This window comes from Arachis hypogaea, chromosome 15 (assembly GCF_003086295.3).
Source record: "Arachis hypogaea cultivar Tifrunner chromosome 15, arahy.Tifrunner.gnm2.J5K5, whole genome shotgun sequence".
Taxonomy (NCBI): domain Eukaryota; kingdom Viridiplantae; phylum Streptophyta; class Magnoliopsida; order Fabales; family Fabaceae; genus Arachis; species Arachis hypogaea.
The window spans coordinates 22,307,285-22,331,717 of record NC_092050.1 but is presented as its reverse complement, the minus strand read 5'-3'; the positions used below and the strand labels follow the sequence as shown (position 1 = coordinate 22,331,717).

The 24,433-nt window shown below is 35.3% G+C and overlaps 2 protein-coding genes across 5 annotated transcripts; one reads left to right on the top strand and one right to left on the bottom strand.

The window, feature by feature from the left end:
- The first annotated feature begins 2,573 nt into the window (after nt 1-2,573).
- On the top strand, nt 2,574-10,290 carry LOC112749954 (protein CHROMATIN REMODELING 25). Of its 2 annotated transcripts, none has more exons than XR_003175281.3 (21): nt 2,574-2,853; nt 2,973-3,368; nt 3,464-3,550; nt 3,633-3,873; nt 3,953-4,078; nt 4,183-4,239; nt 4,329-4,415; nt 4,663-4,758; nt 4,987-5,037; nt 5,393-5,467; nt 5,584-5,670; nt 5,879-5,970; nt 6,056-6,188; nt 7,447-7,566; nt 7,671-7,784; nt 7,898-7,981; nt 8,109-8,186; nt 8,275-8,333; nt 9,134-9,295; nt 9,489-9,587; nt 9,782-10,290. XR_003175281.3 is itself a non-coding variant. In XM_025798407.3 (21 exons), exons 1-21 carry the CDS (start codon nt 2,732-2,734, stop codon nt 10,133-10,135), a joined length of 2,733 nt encoding a protein of 910 aa, XP_025654192.1. In that variant the 5' UTR covers nt 2,574-2,731; the 3' UTR covers nt 10,136-10,290. The 2 variants fall into 2 exon arrangements, 1 of the variants encoding a protein (XP_025654192.1); XM_025798407.3 differs by having other exon boundaries at nt 9,134-9,308.
- Nucleotides 9,230-16,588, bottom strand: LOC112749955 (uncharacterized). 3 transcript variants are annotated; one of them, XM_029292863.2, is made up of 3 exons: nt 14,311-16,588; nt 11,030-11,197; nt 10,230-10,943 (listed from the first exon to the last, which is right to left on the bottom strand). In XM_029292863.2, the coding sequence occupies exons 1-2, from the start codon at nt 15,271-15,273 to the stop codon at nt 11,048-11,050; spliced, it is 1,113 nt and encodes a 370-aa protein (XP_029148696.1). In that variant the 5' UTR covers nt 15,274-16,588; the 3' UTR covers nt 10,230-10,943; nt 11,030-11,047. The 3 variants fall into 3 exon arrangements, with proteins under 3 accessions (XP_072074960.1, XP_029148696.1, XP_029148695.1); XM_072218859.1 differs by lacking the exons at nt 10,230-10,943; nt 11,030-11,197 and adding an exon at nt 9,230-9,628; XM_029292862.2 differs by having other exon boundaries at nt 10,230-11,197.
- Between the last annotated feature and the right edge of the window lie 7,845 nt (nt 16,589-24,433).

Here is a 24,433-nt window from a genome sequence, read left to right as displayed (position 1 = left end):
TTTCTCATGCTCCAAAAATACTAAAATTCTATTTATTTCTTTTTCACCATGTAGTTTCAGAAAAATAAACATCTTAAACACTCTATAAAACAAGTACCAATTGCAGGGAGTAATCATGAAAAGAAGAAAGTAAAGCACTCACCATGGATGGTCGAAGAGGTTCTGGACCACGTCAGTTAGCGAAACAAGGAACAGATACGCAGCTGCAAAAAGTACACCGGTGATGCTTCCGCCAAGGGCGAACAAGCGCGGCACCTGGGCCCAGCAACTCGCGTTGGCATGGAGGAACGACCGTGCGATCCCGACGCTGCCACCGATGGGGATTTATCGCGAACAGCGGGTCTCCAATGCAGACGTGTTTCAGGTGCTGCTGCAGATTGCGATTTGGACAGCTACGTGGCGGTGTCGGGGGAAGGTGAACAGTGATGAGGAGGTGTTTTGGTGGTAGGGTAGCACAGTCAAAAGGGGTGAATTGGGAGTAATTTTTTTTAGGGATTACAATTAGGTTATCTGGGTGTTTATTATTATTTTTAAATATGAGTGGGCTAGATAAAAAGCCCATTGTACATATTGTATACATATGTCATTGTCTCCCTAGCCGGACTCTTTGGGGATACGTGTACATGGAGTAGTTAAGAACTTCTTTTATATAATAAGATAGATAGTCAATGAGTAATTTTGGTGGGACTTCTTGTAACAATTAGGATAATATCTCTTATCTTAACTGACAAATTTTTTTAAATTTTTTAAAAATAGAAATTGTGTCTATCAATTTATTTTATATAATTTTTGTATTTTTTTAAAATAAGAAATATTTGTATTGATTTTTTTGATAGAAATTTTAAGTTTTAAATACTGTAATTGTCTTTGACGTTTTATTTTTTTATTTTTTAAAATAAAAATATTAAAAATTTCAACCAATAGTTTCTGTATATTTTTTTAGAAAAAATAAAAGATTACCCCAACAATTTAACTTTTCATTTTTTTTTTTAAATTACAAATACTCCTCAGCAATTTCATTTTTTAAAATTCATCCCGTATTTTGGCAAAACTCCAATTAATCCAATATTTTAAATTTTACAAAATATTCACATATATTAAAAAATTATCCATGTCCTGTGGAGCTTTTTTATATATAAATAAAATAAATTATTTATCAATATATATAATTTATGAAATATTTATCAGTTTAAATTTTAAAATATATTTTAAATGCACCAATAAATTATAACTCAAATGTCATAATCTCCCCATACTCACTTAAAAAATCGCAAGTTTGAATCTTCCTATCTTTAATAATATATATATATATATATATATATATATATATATATATATATATATATATATATTAAATGCAATGGATACAAATTATATGATGAGTTAAGTAATTTAGGAGTCATTCATTATTTTAGATATGAAAAAAAATTATAAAATACATTAATCTCAATTATTTTAAAAAATATTAACATAAATAATTCTTTTATCAATTTTTTTCTATAATTTTAAAAAAAATCATTTTGTTTTATTTAATATATTATAGACAAAAGAAAAATAGAGATATACTCATTTTTGTGAAATGAATGAGATCTCAAATGCATATTAACATTTTTTTCATATCATGAAATATATATAGATTAAATTTTTAAAATACTATTTTAAATTAGATTTTTGTACTAATTTTATTTTTGAATTTCTAATCTGCACCATTTTTACCCTGACAATGACTTGTTAGATCAACATTTTAATTTGCTGACTTAGATCGAAAATGGGCTTGAGTATTTTTATGGAGTCTAGAGTTTAATTTTGAAGACTAAAATAGTACAATTAAAAATTCAAAGATAAAACTAATGCAAGAGTCTAATCTAAAAGACCATTTCAAAAATTTAGTCTATGTGTATATATTTTGTATTTACGGGAATGGATCCTCTCAATTTTTTTAACAATTGAGAGAGTAAAGTGTAATCTCTCACCATTAATTTTGTAAGTGAGATTAATAATAAATATGAGAGAGAGAATAATAAAGGGTTAAAGATCACACTTTACACCCTTAATTTTTTTTAACAATGGAGAGGATCCATTACCCAAACATTTCACTATATTCTATTTCAGAATTTAAATTGATAAACTCAGGTGAAGTCGACTTCACGTGAAATTGATACCTAAGAGCCATTAGATGAAAATTTAGTCAAATCAGTCGAATCATTTAACGATTCTCAGGTATCAACTTCACGTGAAGTCAACTGCACCTGAATTTCCACCTTTCATATATTACTTATATTGTTAAATAAAATAGTTATCTTATTTTATTTAGAGAAAAGGACAAATAAATTCTTGACCTTTTGTTCTGCGGACATTTTCGTCCCTAACTATTGAAAAATACTTTTAAGTCCCTGACCTTCACAAAATTTGGACGGATCAGTCCCTCCGTCCAAATACTTCCGTCACGGACTGATCTATCCAAATGCCTACGTCAGGGACTTATCCTTCCAAGTTTTGTGAAAGTTAAGGACTTAAAAGTATTAATGGTCAAAGATAAAAATGTCTATAGGACAAAAGGTCGGGATCTATTTGTCCTTTTCTCTTTTATTTACGTATAAAAAGGTCCTGTTTTGTAGCCGGAAAAGAAAAAAGAAAAAGAAAAAAAAAAAAGAAAGAAAGAAAGCTATGTACGGCGGCAAAGTAAGAAGTTGAAACTTGAATTGGCGAGGCGGGGGCGGAGAGAGTGAGAATGGAAGAGAAAGATGAAGATGAAGTGGTGTCTTGTTCTTCTTCTTCCGATGAGGAATACGAAGAATGTTCCTCTCCGGCGGACGACCAACGCAAATCGCAGAATGTGGATGCTCTCCTCAGGTAAGTCATCTTTCGATTTATAGTCAAGAGTTGTTTGCTTCGTATATTTGTGTTTAGGATACGAATCTGAGTCATAATTTTTCAAAATCCATTGGAATTTTGCAAATTGGTACTTATAGGGGCAACCTCATAGTTAAGAGGCAGTCCCTGCTACCTCGAGTTCTATCAGTGGGAGGAGGAGGTGCTTGTAGAAAGCCCTTTAAACCTCCGTCGTCCAATCACACTTACGATAATGATAATGCGCTTACCCGTCGCCTTTCCGCCCGCAAGAGGTTTGTCCCTTGGGGTTCTTCTACTTGTTCACCCCGACCCCCTCTCTTGGACTTGAACGCAAATGAAAATGCAAGCTCCTTTGACCTTGCCGACGAGCAGCCTCACCACAAAATCGAACTTCCTTTGCCCCCTGGCATTGATCCTCTCATACTCTGGCGCGCCCTCGACGAGAATCAAACTTCCAATTTAACCACCATTGCAGTTGACCCGTTGCTTGTTCGTTTCCTTCGTCCACATCAGAGGTTCTTACTATACTCATATTGCATTTTTATGTTTGAGTACTGGAACCATGGATTCACATTAACATGTGTACTGTTCATCCTGCTTTCTGATACAGAGAAGGAGTTCAGTTCATGTTTGATTGTGTCTCTGGCCTGTGTAGCGCAGACAATATAGATGGATGCATTTTGGCTGATGATATGGGGTAAGCTCTTCTTTTTAATACTCCTTTTCAAAATTTCACATTATAAGGCAGACTGTGATGCTACGTTTTTTTCTTAAAACAGTTTGGGGAAGACATTGCAGTCAATTACATTACTATATACTCTAATTTGCCAAGGATTTGATGGGAATCCACTGGTTAGAAAGGCTATCATTGTAACTCCTACCAGCCTTGTCAGCAATTGGGAAGCTGAGATCAAGAAGTGGATTGGAGAAAGAGTTCGTCTTCTTGCTCTCTGTGAAAGCACTAGAGAAGATGTTCTCTCTGGGATTGACAAGTTTACAAGGCCCCACAGCACTATACAGGCAAAATTTCCCCTCCTTTTTTAGCTGTGCGTGACTGTATAGCTTAAACTACATATGTACTCATTACCAAATTTTACAGGTGCTCATTGTTTCGTATGAGACATTCCGAATGCATTCGTCAAAGTTTAGCTCTAGTGGCTCTTGTGACCTCCTTATTTGTGATGAGGCTCACAGACTAAAGAATGATCAGACGATAACAAACAGGGTACTGTACAAAATTTCTCCGGTTTAAAGGCATGTTTCTGACTTTTGTTCAAGGCACCTTGATGGCTGTGATTCTGAGTTTCTCGCCTGTACTTCCTGAATCAGGCATTGGCAGCTCTTCCATGTAAACGTAGAATTCTATTGTCAGGAACTCCTTTGCAGGTGAGATTCTATGCATGTATAGCTCTGTGTTTCGTGCTACAATCCTAAATAACCATTTATGTTTATACTTTTATGGACATATTTTGCAGAATGACTTGGAGGAATTCTTTGCAATGGTTAATTTTACTAATCCTGGAATACTGGGTGATATTGCCAATTTTCGACGTTACTATGAGGTGCGTTGATCACTTTATATTTTATTTTTTGGATACAAGTCAAAAGCTCAAGCTCTTCTTTAGTCAGAATGTTCTGCTAATTTGGAAAGCAGAGCTATTCACTTGTTAAATATTAGGCTATAGTGTACCCAAACTAATAGAACAAACCAATCTATGAAAGCTCTTTTTAGAGTATGATGCTGAAAACGAGTTTTATACCCTTCTCTTGCGTTTCTGATTTTAAACGTGTCCTACTTGCATTTTAAAGGCTCCAATCATCAGTGGAAGAGAACCAAATGCCACTACAGAAGAGAAGAAGCTAGGTGCAGAACGCTCTGCAGAATTAAGTGCCAAAGTAAATCGGGTATTAATTATTTCTTCGCCTATGGATGTGAGCTGGTTATCACCCCCTAATTTTAAAGAGTTCTGTATTATCCATCTGTGGTCACTGCAGATGTAATTCAGCTTGATAGCAAATAAGTTATTATTACCAAGTTAGAACTGATACATATTATAGTGCCCCTGGTTTCTTTCATACTCTGATTAAAAATACTCTTTATCTCATTATTAACTGGCTGGTATGTCGTTGCAGTTCATATTAAGAAGGACTAATGCATTATTATCTAATCACTTGCCACCAAAGGTATTATAGTTTTCTTTATCTGCATGGCAAACTTGCTGATCTATTTCACTTTTCACTTACATATAATTGCTCAAAAGAATCAATCATATGAATGGATTATTTCTTTCTCTGAATTTTCAGTAATATTGCTTTTGAAATGTTACATTTATAAATAACTAGCACTGTAGTTTTCCTCTCTCAATGTTCTTAATTAAAAAGTAAAAGGAAACATGTGTCTTGTTGAGTATTATAATATTTGAACATAAAATTCAAGGCCCTTAAAAGAAATAAAGACAACTGTTCACAGGTCATTGTGTTTAGAAGTGACACTTGATCAATATCCAATTATCCATGTGCTGTCTCTTTTCTGATGCAGATAGTTGAAGTTGTTTGCTGCAAGTTGACTCCCTTACAGTCCGACCTTTACAAACATTTTATACAATCCAAAAATGTAAAGTTCAGTTTTGCTTGAGAAAATCTATATCTTTAATAGGTCTTTATCTGTTGTATTTTGCCAAAACCAATATCATCAGACCAGAATTGTTAAATCCGTGTGCCGAATCACAGGTTAGACGTGCAATTAATGAAGAACAGAAGCAATCCAAGATCTTGGCCTACATAACAGCTCTCAAAAAGCTATGCAATCATCCAAAGGTATGTTTGGGATTTTCTCCTGCAGGGAAATTTTTTCTTCTTTGAAAAAAAACCAAAGAAAGAAAAAAGAAGGGGGATCACATCGATTTCCTCGTGTTACCTTGACCATCAATTGGATTTTTTTACACAATCCTGTCTTAACCATTCATGATTATTAAGTTTCAGTAATTCAGTCATATTTTCTTCCTAACTGAAGTAGTGTTTGTAGTTGATCTACGATACCATAAAAAGTGGGAGTCCCGGAAATTCAGGTTTTGAAGACTGCCTTCGATTCTTTCCTCCACAAATGCTATCTGGAAGGTAGAGATTTTTAGCCTAAGTTTCATTTATATGTTTAATGTTTAAATTTAATCATCATATTTTGTTTGGGGGGTGTTCTTCATAGGTCTGGCTCACGGACAGGAGAGCATGGAGCTTGGGTCGAGCTATCTGGGAAAATGCATGTCTTAGCAAGGTTACTTGCTCATTTACGTCAGAGAACAACTGATCGCATTGTCTTGGTCTCAAACTACACTCAGGTATATTACTAAAAAAGAATATAGAAAGTTGGGGTACTCGTGTTGGGTACTAGATTTAGATAACTGGTTTTAGTTATGTGATTGTTCAAACTTCAAATTATAGTACTTTTGCGTGAAATGATTTGTTTAATTTACTAAAGGAAATTTGTAGTTTTTGTGGTCAGTAATGATGCCATTCAAATAAAATCTCTAATATCATATATAAAGAACATAATGGAAGTATTGTTGTTGTATATTATTATTGGTTACTGATTTACTGCTTGACAATTAAAGGTGTCAAGGGTTGGTTCAACCCAACAATACATGGGTTTCAGGTTCCATTCCAATTTAATCTCATACTTGGTTTGGGTCATCCCAATGTAACAGACTAGTTGGGTCTGGTCAACAAGTTGGATTGCATTGAAAATGAAGAATTTTTAAATTAAGAGATATGTGTAGAGTTATGGTTGTGTAAATTTTAACAAAACCAAAAGCAACCTACCCTTGAGATATTGATGAAACATCTAAGGGAATTTTGCTATGAAAATTCTAAAAATTGTATGAATAATGTTGGATATCTTAATAATGTTGAGTGTGTTAATAATTGGTCCATGACTCCATGCATATGTAAGATGTGATATCATTAGTTTTGATCGTCTCATGTAGATTACCATGTCTTTCTGACTTATTACATGTTGTACTCCGAAAACTTATTGACACATGAGGTTCACTGTAGAAAAACTTTCAATCATTCACAATATATTTGTTCCTTATTGCAATGCCATCATCTCCTTTAATCCCTAAGAAAACCTGATGTGGAGCAAGATACATACTATAAGCTGTCAAAGCTGGCATTAGACACATTTAAGGAACACTGGCAATGAACTCATAGATGGGAATGAGTTTTGTCAACTTCTGCCATGAACCAACCATGACACTCATATTTTATCTTGCCAAGCTCTGGTAGAATGTTATCCGAGAAATAAAGATACTAGCCCAAGAAAAGGAAATACAGCGAGCAACATTCTCTGACTGTTTCATGGTTTAATTAGGCTTGAATAGACAGGCTAGGCAATACAGAATCTAGAACATCAAAGACTAATGGAGAGAAATGAGAATCCTATTTATCTTACACATATGTACAGGTTCATGCTCACTCTTGCAGTTAGAGATGGAATATTTGTGCCTCTCAACCTTGATGTTTAATTGAATCTCTCATGTTTGTCTTGTTACCCTTCTGGTTCTCGTTTGCTAAACTTATTTTTCTATCATGAAACAGACTCTCGATCTTTTTGCGCAATTGTGTCGGGAACAAGGGTACCCTTACCTGAGGCTTGATGGTGCTACATCAATCAAAAAAAGGCAGAAGTTGGTCAACTTCTTTAATGACCCATCTAAGGTAAATAACTTTCACTTTATGGTTCAATTCAAAATTCTGGTGTTTGGTTTATTATTCTCGCTTCATCTTTCACTTTATCACATTCCTTGGTTGACATACTGCAGGACGAATTTGTTTTTCTGTTAAGCAGCAAGGCTGGTGGTTGTGGACTCAATTTGATTGGTGGAAATCGACTTGTGTTGTTTGATCCTGACTGGAACCCAGCAAATGATAAACAAGTAATGCCCTGGGTTTAAGCAGTATTCTCTGATTAGAATTTTAACATGCATTCTTTCATTTTTGTCTATATCTTACATGCTTTTGTTTCCAACTTTTCCTTACTCATAATCAGGCTGCAGCAAGAGTCTGGAGGGATGGACAGAAGAAAAGAGTATATATTTATAGATTTTTGAGTACTGGAACAATAGAAGAAAAGGTTAGATTGTTGTAAAGATTTATTAAACAAAAAAACTATCATTTATATTCATTTATTATCAATGCACACACTGAGAAATTTCTGTTTACATTTCTCCCCTCATTGAACGGTTAAAACTCATGTTTAGGTCTACCAGCGTCAGATGTCAAAAGAAGGGTTGCAAAAGGTCATTCAGAAGGAGCAAACTGATAGCCTTGCGGCACAGGTAAAAATTTCTGCTTCTACCATGGTCATGTGCTTTGGTTGATGCTATTAGTTAGGTCTCACAATTCTATCCACACACTGATTTTTAGGGTAACTTCCTTTCAACAGAGGATCTTCGCAATTTGTTCACCTTTCATGAGAATGCCAAGTAATGTATTCCAGCTCTTTTATCTTTATATAGTTAGGGTATTGGCTCAGATTTGCATATGTTATCTGGATTTGAGTAGAAACTTGGAAAGGAGAGAATCTTTTCTAATTGATTTCCAATGAATTAGTACCCTGAATTTTATGCTGAAACTGGTGGTCTTCTGATGATTTTGACTGATGACTAGATTGAAATATTCTAATTCTTCTTATGATCTTTCCATGTCTAAATCCCAATGCTTCTGAAATTATTGAATTTGATGAACAACCCAAGATACATATGTGGGAAGGAAACACCAAAATGACTAGTGGATGAAACCTGATCACCGCTAGAAACTAAGCAATAGAATACAGAGGAAAGCAATATGGATGAGATTTACTGGTGACTTAGAAACATATATTCAATCCATAGGTATGAGTAATCGTTTTGCTGTGATAAAAAAAACTGGTCCATGCACCATACTTTTATATCTTTAATATTGCGGTTAAATTAAGTTTAGTACAACTGATGGGTGGCTTTTGTATGAGCTCTCATCTGTGGAGTGTAGTTGTACACAATCTTACTCCTGTGATTGGAGATGTTTTCATGATTTGAATCTGTGACCTCAGGTTACAAGGCAAACTACCTTATGTTTTGCAAAGCTCAAATTCCAGTGCAATACAATTAATACTTACAATGCTGACATGCATGTGTGTGTTCAGCGAGAGTAGTAGTTTGTTGTGAGAGTGTAAACTCAAGTGGCATCTTTAAGTGATCTTATATAAATAATTCTCAGTCTAATGTCTGCTCTATCACGTATTTAGGTCGGAGATTCATGAAAAGATGTGTTGCACTCGATGTCAAACAGATGATGCACCTCAAACTACTGAAAAGAAATATGCAGCCCCTGATTGTGAATCTGATGAAGAAACCACTGACATAGGTGGATTTGCAGAAATTGCTGGCTGCTTAGAGAAGTTAAAAAGGTCAGAAAAGCAGGTATATTTGTTGGATAAATGAGTCAATTTGTACAGGTTCTCCTATTTAGGGTGTAAATTTTTTATTCTACTTATCACTCCTGTTTCACCTTCCACACTCCATCTTGCCTCTTGATAGAAGGGTCAAGGGGAGATAAAGAGCATATCATTCTAATTTTGATTCCAATGCGTTTCCCATCAGGTGGGGACACCATTGGAAGAAGATTTAGGCAGTTGGGGCCATCACTTCTCCTCTGCTTCTGTACCAGATGCCATCCTTCAGGCTTCAGCTGGTGATGAGGTGTGCTGTAGCTTTCTGACATTTTTGCTCTCCTCTAGTTCCTGGGAAAGTTGTTAAACTCAAATGTATTTAATGCATGGTTTGCAAGTCTTTTTGTGCCCCATAGCTTACTGCTTCTAGTATTCAGTATAGAATATACAATATAAAAGATTAAATTAAACAGTCAATTTTAATTCTATAATACATTTTTTCAGGTGACCTTTGTGTTCACAAATCAAGTTAATGGACGGCTGGTACCTATTGAATCTACAAGCAGTTCCGCACCGCGGCAAAAGGAAACTAATAAGGAATTACCCAAGTTAAAGCTTCGCTTCACACGAAAGCCCGCTATTTTTTCGGAGGATAATAATAAATTGTCACTGCGGTCCGTTTCTGGTGTTGCTTGTGCATCATCCTCTCCCAATACCTGTAAAAAGGAGAAACTGCATTCTATTGGAATTACCAAGGGGATCTCAACGAATGTAGCAGCATTTAAGACCGATTACTCCGTTGTAAATAAATCACCACCACAGAAAAGATCACGTCCTGCAAATGTCGATACACAATAACGATGATAAATATGTTATAAGCTCAGGTTTTTTCCTTTAACTTCCCTCCGCACCGTGGGTTAGACACTAATCATTACGGATTGTGCGATTTCTCTGCCAGCCAAATTACATTTTATTTCATATAATTATTTAATTAAATTTACAGTCCAGCTAAACATCCAACTCTTTTTTGCAATCAAGTCCAACCAAGTTGGCATAAACTCAACAGAAATCACTTTTATTACACCAGCATGTACACATGTGCTTTACTAGCGCAAACTTTTTTGTCTTTCTTCCTTCTTCGCATTATTCTTTCTTTGTCTTCGCATTCTTTCTTCGTCTTCGCGATTTTTCTTTTTCTTCTTCGTGTGTTTTTTGTCAATCGTTCTTTTATTGTTGCTGTGTTGTTGTGTTTTTTCTTTTTCTTTGTTTTTTTTTTTTTTTTGAATACTAAAGAGCTCAACACACTCGGTGGAGCAATCAGCGTAAAACAACACAAAAAGAAAGCAACTCCAAGAAGTACCAACAACCAAAGAAAGGAGATTCACGTGTCCTCTCCGGCAAAGCCATCAACACTAGGACGTGGTACCACTCCACTCGTAGCTGAGCATGGTTGTGTGAAAATGTCTTCTACGCCTTTGGTTTGATTCTGAAATATTCTCCTATTCCTCTCCAACCAGATGTACCAGATGATCGCACAGAAGCACCTCAGACGCTGCTTTTGAGCCTCTTTTCCACGCGGCTCCTTTGTCCAATTTAAAAAATGGTCCTTCATCGCCCTCGGGAAAGCCCAGGGCCGGTCAAAGACAGATACCCAAGCACTCCACACCTGCCAAACAAATTCACAGCCAAGAAACAAGTGATCGACCTGCTCCACATCCTTAGTGCATAAAATACAACTCGTATCGTCCTTACTTATAATCCCGAACTGACTTAGCGTCTTAGCCGTTCCTTGGTATTCACCCTGCCTACCAGGACAAACCAAGCAAACAACTCTACTCTTGGCGGAACCAGACCTTTCCAGATGGTCTTTGTGAAGCTGTAGCTAGTGACATCCTCCGAAAGCATTCCTTCTTGTAGCACCTGCACAAAGAAGTTAGTCGAAAATATACCAAGTCTATCAAATTTTCACACAACCCTATCCTCTCGATTATTCACTATCCTGACAGGTCTCGGAGTCTCATGTAATTGATTCAGAAGGTCTAACTCCCACTGGAACAACTCTCTCCTCCATTAGAAATTCCAAATCCACTCTAACCCATCCCAAAACCCGCAATCCCTAATGATCGAATCACACTGATTTGAAACAGAGAAGAGCCTGGGGAACTGCTCTTTCAAGGATCCACCATGTATCCATACATCCTCCCAAAATCGAGTCCGCTGTCCATCACCAATTTCCATTGCCAGACCTGTGATCATCTTCTCCCTGAGATGCTCCTTAATTTGCATATGGCAAATATCCTTCCATGGGCCTCCTCTAGTAGGCAGCACTTGAGTGGACAATAACTCATTAGGTCTCAGATTATTACAGGAACAGACTATCTTCTTCCAAAGCGGGCAGTCCTCCTTCGCAAAGCACCACCACCACTTGAATAATAAGGCAGTGTTACGAAGCATAGCATCGCCGACTCCCAACCTGCCTAGCTTTTTCGGGGCTTGTACCAACTCCCATTTCACTAACGCCATGCCATTCCTCCCATCCTCTTTACTCCATAGGAATCTTCTCTACAGGGAAATCAACTTCTCAGCAACTGCCTTCGGCATCTTATAGAGGCTCAAATAGTACACTGGTAAGCTGTTCAAGATTGATTTGATGAGCACAAACTTTCCCGCTTTGTTTAGCACCTTCGCCTTCCAAAGACTTAGTTTCTCTTCCACTTTATCGATGATAGGCTTCCAGGTCTTAACCAGCCTTGGATTAGCTCCTAAGGGGACTCCAAGGTATTTCACAGGGAGGGAGTCTTCCTTACAACCCCACAGCCTACACATACTGTGTACCCACTACTCTTCACAATTGATAGGAATCAAGCTAGACTTGTCGAAGTTAATACTGAGCCCTGACATCAACTTAAACCAACGCAGGAGCCGCTTGTAGTTCTTCATTGTCTCATCTTCAGGTGGAGAAAACAGAATTGTATCATCAGTAAACTGGAGATGTGATAGCTCCACGCTGTCTCGACCAACCACCAAAGGAGAAATACGTCCATTCCTGACTGCCTCACCAACCATTCTATGCAAAACATCCACAACCAACACAAAGAGGAACGGAGAAAGCGGGTTGCCTTGCCTCAATCCCCTCTCTAATTTAAACGGTTTAGATGGTGACCCATTAATCAGGACCGGCATAGAAGCTGTGCTCACACATTCCATAATCCACATCCTCCACCGGTGCCCAAATCCTATTTTTTGTAGCACAATATCCAAAAAGCTCCACTTGACTCTGTCATACGCTTTTTGAAAATCTAGCTTGATGATGGCTGCCTCCTTCTTTCTCCTTCTAAGCCAGTGCACTGTTTCACACGCTATGAGAGCCCCATCATGGATTTTCCTACCCTTTACGAATGCGCTCTGAGTCTCCCCCACCAACTTTGGCATCACTGCTCTCATCCTCCTCACTAAGACCTTCGAGATAACCTTGTACACACATCCCACCATACTAATCGGTCTTAGGTCTTTAATCTCCTTCGCACCAGTGAACTTAGGGGCCAAAGCCACCCAAGTAATGTTAGAATCTGCTGGTAACCTGGATGTCTGAAAGAACCTCATCACTGTTGTCATAAATTCAGCCCCAATCTCATCCCAGCACCTCTTAATGAATTTCATGTTGTATCCATCATAGCCTGGCGCCTTCGATGATTCACAATCCCACACTGCCTCTCTGATTTCCTCTGCTGATGGCATCACCTCCAAGGTTGCCGCCTCATCCTCATCTATCCTTTCTACCAGACCATCTCTGATCCCACCAAAGGAGATTTCTCCTGATGATACAGATCTTTATAAAACTCTTTAATCGCCAGCTTGATCCTAGCTTGGTTCCTTACCAGTCTGCCATTGACTATCAGAGTATCGATCTGGTTATTCCTCCGTCTAGTTGACGCTATATGGTGGAAGTATCTTGTGTTTCTGTCCATATCCTTCGCTTGCCGAGACCGAGACATTTGCTTCCAGTGAATTTCTTTCCTCACGTACCACCTCTCACAGCAAGGAACTAGCGCCTTTCTCCTAGCCTCAATAGTTCCATCATACACTCCATTACTTACCATATCATCCACCTTTTTAATCTCCTCCTCAAACTTCGATATTTTCTTGTCCATCTCACCAAAGTTCTCCTTATGCCATCTCCCCAAAGGGCCCCTTAATTCCTTCAATTTATCTGTGAACTCCAGCTCCCCAAACCTCTCCATTCCTCCCTAACCATTCGAAGAAAAACTTCATGTGTAAACCACGAATCAAGACTTCGAAAAGGCCTAGGCCCTCCGCTCATCCTTTTGCCTTCCACAATGATAGGGCAGTGATCTGACAAGCCCGTGGTCCGCCCCTTAATCGGGTCTCAGGGAACTCCTCCAGCCATTCCACACTCACCATAGCTCTATCAATTCGACTACATGAACGGCCGCGGAACCACGTAAACTTCCGATCTGTAAGCGGCAAATCCACTAGGTGCATGTCTTGGATCCAACTCCTAAAATCAACTGCAGACAAAGGCAAACTAGCAGTCCCTTTCCGTTCCTCCACTGTCACTATCTCATTAAAATCTCCCATGAAACAGCAAGGAACCTGACATAGGCTAGCAATGTAGCTCAACTCCTCCCACACGTGACTCTTTTCTTCTCTACTATCCTCACCATATACCAAGAAGAAGGCACAATTGAAGTCATTCTTCAGCAAGACACCTTCAACGCATAACCACCTTTCCCCCTTATAGCATTGATTTAGTTTAAAAAAAGTTTCATCCCAAATCATCAAGAGACCACCAGATGCACCGTTCGACCCTACATATTCCCATCCCGCCCCACTACCTCCCCAGATCCTCCCAATATCAAGCCTCGTCATAACCTGCCGTTTAGTCTCAATCAACCCTATCAAGCTCAAGTTATGTTTGTTTTTTAACTCCTTCACCATTCTCAATTTTCCGTCACCCCTTAATCCTCTAACATTCCAAGAACTGAAAATCATTTATAATTATTTTTACACACCTGTTTTTGAGTTTTAGGTCTGCACCGCCTCATCTTAGCCTTTTGTTTAGCCACTTTCCTCTTCCGTGCTATTTCTTCATTCTGTGCCTGTAGGATTGCCATTATATCGTCTTCATCATTGCATAGCACATCCCCTGATTCTCTTGCCAGCTCCCAAGTCAATTTGTTCTCCAGAATCTGGTCCTCTATGCATTGACAGTCACTATCTCCGTCCCCTTGCTCATCGTCACCCTGCTCTGGTCCAGCGCCTCTGCAACCGTCCACTGCCCTTCCAACAGCCCCACTTCCATCACCCTGGTCCAGGCCATGCACTCGTCCTTTCCCCAGCCCGACATTGTTTACATCATGTTTCCTACACCCTGATATCACATCGTTATCTTGGGCCAGGGTCTCGTCACGCATGCCGTCCACCACAGCATCCTGCCCCTTCCCACCGGAGCTTGCTTCAACCACCTGCCGTATCGCACCGCGCCCTGTTCCATCATGCCTAACATGGCCAGACAATAGAGCCTCACCATTGACGAGCTCACCTTCGCCATATCCACCATCTCCATCGTTCACAGCACTGCGGGTCAAGGGTGTTCCCTCGGCTGCAAGTCGCCTAGTCCCATTGCCGCCACTTTCAAGACGGTGGTCCGCATGCTCTCGGCCGGGCCTCACCATAGCCAGGTCATTAGGGCGCTGCACAGGAGCCAGTCGGCACTCCGAATCCCCCGCCTCACCGGCAAGTCCAGCCCCGGCGACAACCCCATCTCCAGCGGTCCCAGCACTTCGGTTCACCCAGCTTCCCGGTTCTGCAATCCGCCGGCTCCCATGGCTGCCATCTCCGAGACAGGGGTCAACGCTCCCTCCTAGGGGGCTCACCGCAACCAGGTCTGCTTGTACAGGAGGCAGGAGAAGCATCGATTCCCCCTCATGAACCGGGTCATGCCCACCATGTGTTAAACCCAAGCCCAATTGCATTTCTTCCTTACCTTCAGATTTGTTTATTTTAGTCAGCCCACTCTTCCTTGGCCCAACTGTCCGTTTTTTCTTTCCATTGGCAGTAGCTTTTTTTAGCCCATTATGCCGTTTCAACCCATTTCATAAAGGATCATATTCACACGTTACCGTCTTGTCCGAGTCAGCATCATAAGTATCACCGTTTTCACCTCCAAGATCAGGGGCTCCTTGATTATAGCCATTAACAGATTGGTACGTTGCTGATTCTCCGCGATTTTGATTTGCACCACATTTAACCCACTCATTCAAAATATCGTGAAAAATTACTAGCCTGCCCCTGTCCTCCTCGTCTCCCCGTCGCACCACCATCATCAACCCCTCATCTTGGCCGTCCGTCCTTGCTAGGCTCAACTGTTCGTTCTGCCGTGCACCCGTTTCCGTGCCCGGATTTGTTATCTCATGGCTCGTAGTCTCTTTGGTGGCAATATCCATGTCTGTAACAGTCCCACGACACTGCATGTCACACGGATCAAAACCAACCTCCTTTACCAAAACGTCGTAGCCCCCCGAACCACAAGTAATACGGATCCTCTCCTGAATAACTTCCATGACACACGTATCAATCAGAATATGTCCTGCTGTGAGCGTGCTGCACAATTTGGTCTCCTTTGCACATCTAACAACTGTTCTCCACTGGCCTCCTATCATTTTGAAAGTATCGGCAGACCAAGCAGATAACAGAACACCGAAACATTCGAGCCAAACCCTACGCGATTCACACCGCTCCAACTCGTCCCACTTCCTAACCTTATGAAAAGTTTGTAGTAGGCTATTCAAATGGAAGGTGTACGTCACATCTGCATGCATATCACTGTCAAAGGTCAGAAGTGCTTTGCAAGCTCCCATCTCCCGGACTTGGATGACAGAAGGTAGGGATATTGCTACCATTTTCCTCAACGAAGTAAAATCAATAGGCTCCAGCGTTACACCCACAAGACTTCTCCACAGCCATTCCAAGTTTTCTTTCGCCACTACACACTCCACGTTTTTTATCTCGCAATCTCCAAGCATGTTCTTCACAATTCCCTTTGTACGTAATGCATTTGCAGTTGCCAATGGGCGCCCGTTCCCTTCATCCCTCTGCGGCTTCAGAACCAGTCGGTGGTGCTGATCATCTCCTACTTGTCCATTACCGACATATGTGGCTTCGGAAGTCCTTTTGTATTTTGCTTCTTGTACCGAGATAACCTTGCCTCGTAGTCTCAGTCGATTCATTTCTGCCATAGCTTTCAACGCCCCTCCTCTCGTCGTGTATTGTATGAACGCAAACATATAGATGCCACCATTCTTCTGTTTCCGGGATAGATAGATATCGTTGATGCGTCTAGTCCAGTTAAACAAGTGAAACAAATCCCTCTTTGAGATGTCGTCCGGAAGGTGATCCACAAATACAGAGAAAGACTCATGTTCCAAACGTCGATACTCTTCCCTGTTCCAAACCCGCGGATCCTTGTCCAGATCATGAGACCTACCCGTCCCTGTGTTTCCCCCCTCGCTCCCTCACCTCTCGCTCTCTCTCTCGCTCTCTCATCTCTCTTCTGAGTTCTAAAAAAAATTGACCAAATTTTTTATTCCTTAAAGTAATTTCGGTTCATTTTTTAATTTAATTGATGTTCATTTGGATCTAAAAATTGATTGAATGTGTTTTTGTTGATGATTGCGTCTTTTTGACTACTTGTTCAAAATTGAACTAATTTCGGTTCATTTGTGTGTTAATTGAAGTTCATCTAATGCTGCTGTTAAGTATTGACCAAGTTTTTTATTCCTTAACTAATTTCGGTTCATTTGTGTGTCAATACTTATCAATAGCATTAAATGGATCCTAATTAACACAAATGAACCAAAATTAGTTCAGTTTTGAACAAGTAGTCAAAAAGACTCAATCATCAACAAAACACACATCAAATTTATTTCTGGATCCAAATAAACTTCAATTAAACTAAGAAATAAACCGAAATTACTTAAATAAAAAATTTGGTTAATATTTATCAGCAGCATCAAATGAACCTCAATTAATACACAAAATGAACCGAAATTATTTAATGATGGCACTAGAAAAGATCAGAACTAATAAAGATGATAACAAAATGTTGGTGTTGTTGGTGATGATGATAACGAAAGAGAAGAAGAAGAAGAAAGAACTTACGTGCGCGAATTTAAAAAGAGGAGGAGGAAACGGAAAAGGAGAAGGAGAAAAAAACAGAGAAGAATGTGTGTCTTTTAAAAAATAGTTATAATAACTTAATTAGACTTGATTAAGTATTTTGCTTAAATGTAGAGATTTATTTTTAAATTTATTCTTGTGGAGTTTTATTAGTAATTCGCTAGTTAAATAACTGACTCAATGATTTATTACTTTGACTAGTTTGGTTGTCAGAAGTGATTTTTAGGTAGTTAATACTCTTTTTTTTATGGATCCAAAATTCTGTTTAAAAAAATAAATAAATAAAGAAAATAAATAAAAAAATATTTTGAAACAATATCTATCCTTCTACACGTGACATATGACATGCCTATCTTCACAGTGAAAATTGGCAACGCCGCAACGGGGTGGTTGTTGCCGAAGACTCCATCAAGTAATAAATACAAACTTGAATTTTATAGTCAAACTAGTATATATGATCACAGAATAATTAAAATACAAAATTATATAAAATATTTTTTAATTTTTAAACTAAAATATTCATGGTAATTTTTATATAAAATTAATTAAATTTAAAATTTAACTATTTTTTATATTAACAATAATAAAATCAATGAGTATTAATTTTATTTGTTTTCAAAGTATAATAATTATTTATTATAGTAAGTATATATAATTTGTGATTAAATTAAAATATTTATATTAAAATTTTATCTTTTTATTTTTTTTAAACAATATTAGTGGTTAATTTGTAGATATTTTTTTATTATTTATGAATAAAATATTTAAATTCTTACTCTTATATTAAAATTTAAAATCGATTTGAACAAGTACAATCGAATATGAAATAAATTTGTCCTTGAATTATCTTCTTTATTATCATAGCAAAAGAAATTATTATAGAGAATTATTTTTATTAAAATCTATCCAAAACTGATTTATACTCTTGTATCATATTCATTATTGAAATCAAAATAATAAAATCAACATTGTTATTTGTTGAAACTTATCAATATATTTTGTCTATTTTTAAGTTGAAATAGTTGTATTTGTACCTAAAAATAGTCTTATATTTTTTTATTAGTTTAAATACCTACCAAAACTGATATCATTATCATTATATTACTCTACGATGGATAGTATTCTGGCGCCAAGAATATTGACGTGGCACATTATGGTGCCAGTATGCATATCTCTCTCTTTTTAATTTATTTTAAAAAAATATCTTCTTTATAATTATATAAGAAAATTATCATTTAATGCATAATTAGACTAATTATCAATTATTAATATTTTCAATCATTCTAATTATATTAATTATTAATCATTCTAATTGTCAATCATTATGATATAATTTTTAATCAAACATAATCAATGGTAAATTGATATTGATATCAACAATAAAAAATTAAACATAAATTTATAATTCTAATTGCCATAAATATGATCCTAACATAAATAGCTTTGTTAAAATGCTCTGTAACGCACATGTGTATTAATTAGTAGCAAATTGATATCGATATCAATAATTATACTTTTATAATTAATTTCGTACTACTAAAGATTATATATAGTGTTTCTTTTATGGTTCATGAGTCTAAGTTTGAGAGTCAAAGCATTTTATTTAATTTTTTAGTTTATTATTCTTCCTTGACTACTTCATAGAATAAGAATATAATTTTCGTTTTTCATTAAAGTTGATCATTTTAAGGTACAAGTTATAATTTTTTATGATATTTTTTTATGTAATTATTCTATTATTATTATTTTGATAATTGTTCTTAGTCAAACTTATTCTTTTCGTTTATCGAGTAATTGCTTTGGAGGAGCTTTATAGGCCAAGATCAAATTCTATCCCTTCTATGGTTTCTATGTCTGTGCGAAAATCTTTGAAGTAGAGCATATAATGAAATTGAATTTCCTCAATTTAAGTTCAGTTTTGCTATAACTGTATCAAGTTTGGAGATGCAATTTCAAAAATTGGTACTGTATTTAAATTTTCTTCTTTTAACCTTTTTTGCAATAAAAGTAATTTTTTAACATATTATGATTTTTTAAAAAAAATTATCGGCCTTCTAGTGCATCCCATGCAATACCATTGATGTGAACAAAGGTCAATTTAATTTCTTGGTGTGGCTATTTTATACCTTGCCGCAATATATGGATAACAGATGATGAAACTTATTTAACAAGAGGATTGTTTGTATTTGCATAAATTCTAATGTTGGAGCTAATGACATTGTTTCAGTTGGATGTCATTACGAAAATTACTCTAATTTATATGTGTCTAAAGACTAGAATAGTTTAAATATTATTTAAATAATTTAGTTCTAATATTAGTATTTGATTAAATTAGTTATAGAAAAATTTAAATTGTTGCCTTAATTTAAATATTACCATTTGATCCGAGAGTTACCTAAAACGGTGATTTGGACCTAAACGTGAGGTCTAAACTCCTTCTAAGGCAGCGTTCGACTTGTACTGGTATCGAGGTGCCACCGTCTAAGTCCCTCGTGAAAAGGTGGTACCTGCAAGAGACTCTGATGCTTAAGTTAACAAGGGATTTAAGCATATTTTTAGTAGATTAGGACTTGAATATATCTGAGGAGTATCAGTGTATTTATAGTAGAATAGATAACCACCTTTTGGAGTTGTTTTACCTTTGTCGGTGGATAACCATTCCTCTTATCTTGGGAGTTTGTTGAGATCTACCTTCTAAATGAGGTAGAGATAGTATGACATATTTAGGGAGGTAGTTACTTATTCAGATAAGTAGGGCTGGACCTCGCTTGTCGTGTCCGACCTAAATGAGGTCAGATAAGCGGACGAGGCTACCTTATTTGGTGGGCCTTTGCCTTCGTTGGGCTTGGCTTTAAGTTTTTGGGCCAGGGTATGAATAGTGCCCCTACTTGAGTCCGAGCTTTTATAAGGTTGGGCTCGAGCATTTGTAGCTTTAGTTTTCTTCATCGAGCACATCGCCTTCAAGAGATCAGGTACTTGACGTGTTTCAAAATTTTTTAAACGTTGTACCGCTTAATGATATAGTGTGCGTTACGTTGCAATTTTCTTGGGACCCGTGCACATCTTTAGTGATGGGTGCGAAATGTCTTCCTTGCCCCTTGTGTCTTATAAATACTTCACTTCTTCCTCCTTTCTTATTTTTCCATTTGCGAAACGTTCATTCGTTCACTTCTTCGTCTTCTTCCTTCATTCTTCGTTTGTGTAACTGTTCCCTCTTTCAATATTTCTTTATCTTGAGGTTCTCGAAGGTCTTGCTTGCGCACTGGGAGAGGACTGTTTGCGTTGTTGCGGTTTGACTTGCCCTTTCGTTTTCACGCTTCTTTAAGATTGGTGCTCTTTATCTATCTTTTCTTATTTTTCTGTATTCTGAATTCTATTTATGTGTGAATGAATGGTAGTTGTAAAATATTACTTGTGATTGCCACTCTGATTTTAGGGCTTTGCGTCTTTGAGAATATGAATTTTGGGTGTTTGAAAAAGAAAAGGTTTTTGTTGTTGTTGTGGTCCTATTTGTCAGGTTTCTATGATGCTCCCAAATGATGCCATTTTCATATAGAAGATGGCTTCATTTCTACATGTTTGTCGGTTTCTATGATGCTCCCAAATGATGCCATTTTCATATAGAAGATAGCTTCATTTCTACATGTTAGAGGTATCACATATCAGTTTGCGTTCTGAAAGAGTTTCACAATGTTTGACCCGACCTTTTGTTTATGCCTGTGCTGTTGTTGTTTTAAGTTCGAAATATAAATGTCGATCTGTGATATTGACCCGAAATCCTAATTGCTTGGTTTGCTTTCTCCGATTTATAGTGATTATTTTTTACTCCCAAAGCACACTGAACTCTCACCATCAAGTCATAAAAATGGAAAACGAATAGCATAATTGAATCTACTATTCAACTATGTCTAAAGTGATGGAAAACATGAAAAGAGTATAAAGTATAATAGGGTCTCTAAATTTGTCTAAAGTGATGGAAAACATCCAACTCTTTTTGGCAACTAAGTCCAACAAAGTTGGCCAAAATTCAACAAAAACCACTTTTATTACACTAGCGTGTATACATGTGCTTCACTAGCGCAAACTTTTTTGTCTTCACGTTTCTTCTACTTCGCATTATTCCTTCTTCATCTTCGCATTCCTTCTTTTTTGTCTTCGCGTTCTTCCTTTTTCTTCTTCGCGTGTTTTTTGTCAATCGTTCTTTTATTGTTGCTATATTGTTGTGTTTTTTTTTCTTTTTCTCTTTTGTTTAATTGAGGTTCATATGGATTTAGAAATAAATTTAATGTGTTTTTATTGATGATCGAGTCTTTTTCTTTTTTTTTTGCTTATTCAAAATTGAAGTAATTTCGGTTTATTTGTGTATTAATTGAGGTTCATCTAATGTTGCCGATAAGTATTGACCAAATGAATAGAAATTATTTAATGGTGGCACTAGAAAAAATCAGAACTAATAAAGATGATAACAAAATGTTGGTAGTATTGGTGATGATGATAACAAAAGAGAAAAAAAAGAAGAATTTACGTGCACGAATTTAAAAGGAGGAGGAGGAGGAAATGGAGAAGGAGAAGAAAATAAAAAAAAATGTGCGTCATTTAAAAAATAATTATAATAACTTGATTAGATTTGGTTAAGTATTTTATTTGAATATAGAGATTTATTTTTAAATTTATTATGTGGAGTTTTATTAGTGATTCGCTAATTAAATAACTCACTCAATGATTTATTACTTTGACTAGTTTGGTTGTCAGAAGAGATTTTTAGGTAGTTAATATTTTTTTTAATGGATCCAAAATTCTGTTTTAAAAAATAAATAAATAAAGAAAAAAAATTAAAAGAAAATATTTTGAAACAGTATCTATCCTTCTACACGTGACATGTGACATGCCTATCTTCACAGTGAAAATTGGCAACGCCGCAACGGGGTGGTTGTTGCCGAAGACTCCATCAAGTAATAAATACAAATTTGAATTTTATAGTCAAGCTAGTATATATGATCACGGAATGATTAAAATACAAAATTATATAAAATATTTTTTTTTAATTTTAAACTAAAATATTCATGGTAATTTTTATATAAAATTAATTAAATTTAAAATTTGACTATTTTTAATATTAACAATAATAAAATTAATGAGTATTACTTTTATTTGTTTTCAAAGTATTATAATTATTTATTATAGTAAATATATATACTTTGTGATTTAATTAAAATATTTACATTAAAATTTTATCTTTTTATTTTTTTAAACAATATTAGTGGTTAATTTGTAGATATTTTTTTCTTATTCATGAGTAAAATATTTAAATTCCTACTCTTATATTAAAATTTAAAATCGATTTGAACAAGTACAATCGAATATGAGATAAATTTATTCTTGAATTATCTTCTTTATTATCATAGCAAAAGAAATTATTATGGAGAATTATTTTTGTTAAAATCTATTCAGAAATGATTTATATTCTTGTATCATATCTACTTAATATATTAAAATTGGGTTTTTCCCAACTAATAGAAGTGAGGTGTCGATTCCTCATGAATCCATTTTTCCATCAAAATGAATATACTATTTTCTCTTCTAAGTTTATTTTATAAAAATATTTTTATTATAATTAGCATTTAAGTAATAATGCATAATTATACTAATTTAGAAAAATATATTTATTATAGTTATATAAAATCAATATTTAATGCATTATTAAACTACTTATCAATTAACAATAGAAAATATTTTTAATAATAATAATAATAATAATAATAATAATATGATAATGGCACCGGTTATTTATAACCAATTTATATTTGTCTAAATAAATTTATTTTAGAAAAATATCTTAATTATAATTATATTACAGTATTACAATTAATATTTAATGAATGATGCATAATTATAATAATTTAAGAAAATATCTTTATTATTTATCCATTCTATTTATTCTATTATATAAAAATCGAATTTTTGCACTCAATAATGGAACTGATGTGGCATCTTCTTGAGATGTTTCCTTATTTATTTCATTTTAATTCGTTAAAGTAAATCAAATATAATTAATTAACTATATCAATTAATTAATTTGATTAGACATTCAAATCTCACCATTTATTATAATTTATATGAATTGATTAATTATAATTAATTATATTAATTAATTAATTTGGTTAATTATATTAATTATTTGATTTGATTGGAGTAAATATCAAATTGTTTAATAAATAATACATATAATAACGAAATATATGAATTAATTTAATTATTTTATTTTTTTCAATACTATCTATTTATACAAGATCAAATATTTTTTACTCATTCGCTCTCTTTTCTCTCTCTCTATCTCCCTCCCTCCCTCTCTTCCTCTCTTTCTCTCTCTCTCTCGTGTTTAAAGTACGATTTTTATAATTTATTTAATTTTTATTTTTTATCTTTATTTATACATTTTATTTTTTTTTAAATTTTTGTTTATTTTAATTGCTTATTATTAGGCACATACTTTTTTTTCTTTTAGCTTCTAATTAACAAAAAAGATGTGTCATTTTTATGTTATTTTTAAATAATCTTACTATAATTTTGTTTTGTAATGTTCTATTTTGTCATGTGTATATCAATTCATATATATATATATATATATATATATATATATATATATATATTATCTTTTTTTTTGTGATTCACAATTAATATATACATTATTCGTGTATGTGGTTTATATGTTAATTCTTTTATTGATTCTCTTTATCATTTTTTGTGTGTGTCTCTTTGTTGCTCTTTATTTTAGTTATATTCATTGATTTCTCTGTATTAATGCTCTTTTTATTTGAAATATCGTGACAATTTAGAGTGTATGTTATGATCCATGTGATATTCGTTAATTTGGTGTATCTTTTTAGATGGTTTATGTTATAATGTGTTTAAGGAGTTGACTTAAAATTATAATATGATATATAAATTTATAATATA

Bases quoted from the DNA above. Each gene is read 5' to 3' on its own strand.
- LOC112749955 (XM_029292862.2), bottom strand. From the start codon at position 15,273: ATGCAATTGGGCTTGGGTTTAACACATGGTGGGCATGACCCGGTTCAT. The intron at 11,198-14,310 runs GTGTGTAAAAAT...TTCTTTGTGCAG, and splicing joins GACCTAAAACTCAAAAACAG to GTGCTACAAGAAGGAATGCT.
- LOC112749954 (XM_025798407.3), top strand. From the start codon at position 2,732: ATGGAAGAGAAAGATGAAGATGAAGTGGTGTCTTGTTCTTCTTCTTCC. The intron at 7,785-7,897 runs GTAATGCCCTGG...ACTCATAATCAG, and splicing joins ACCCAGCAAATGATAAACAA to GCTGCAGCAAGAGTCTGGAG. The intron at 8,334-9,133 runs GTAATGTATTCC...TCACGTATTTAG, and splicing joins ACCTTTCATGAGAATGCCAA to GTCGGAGATTCATGAAAAGA.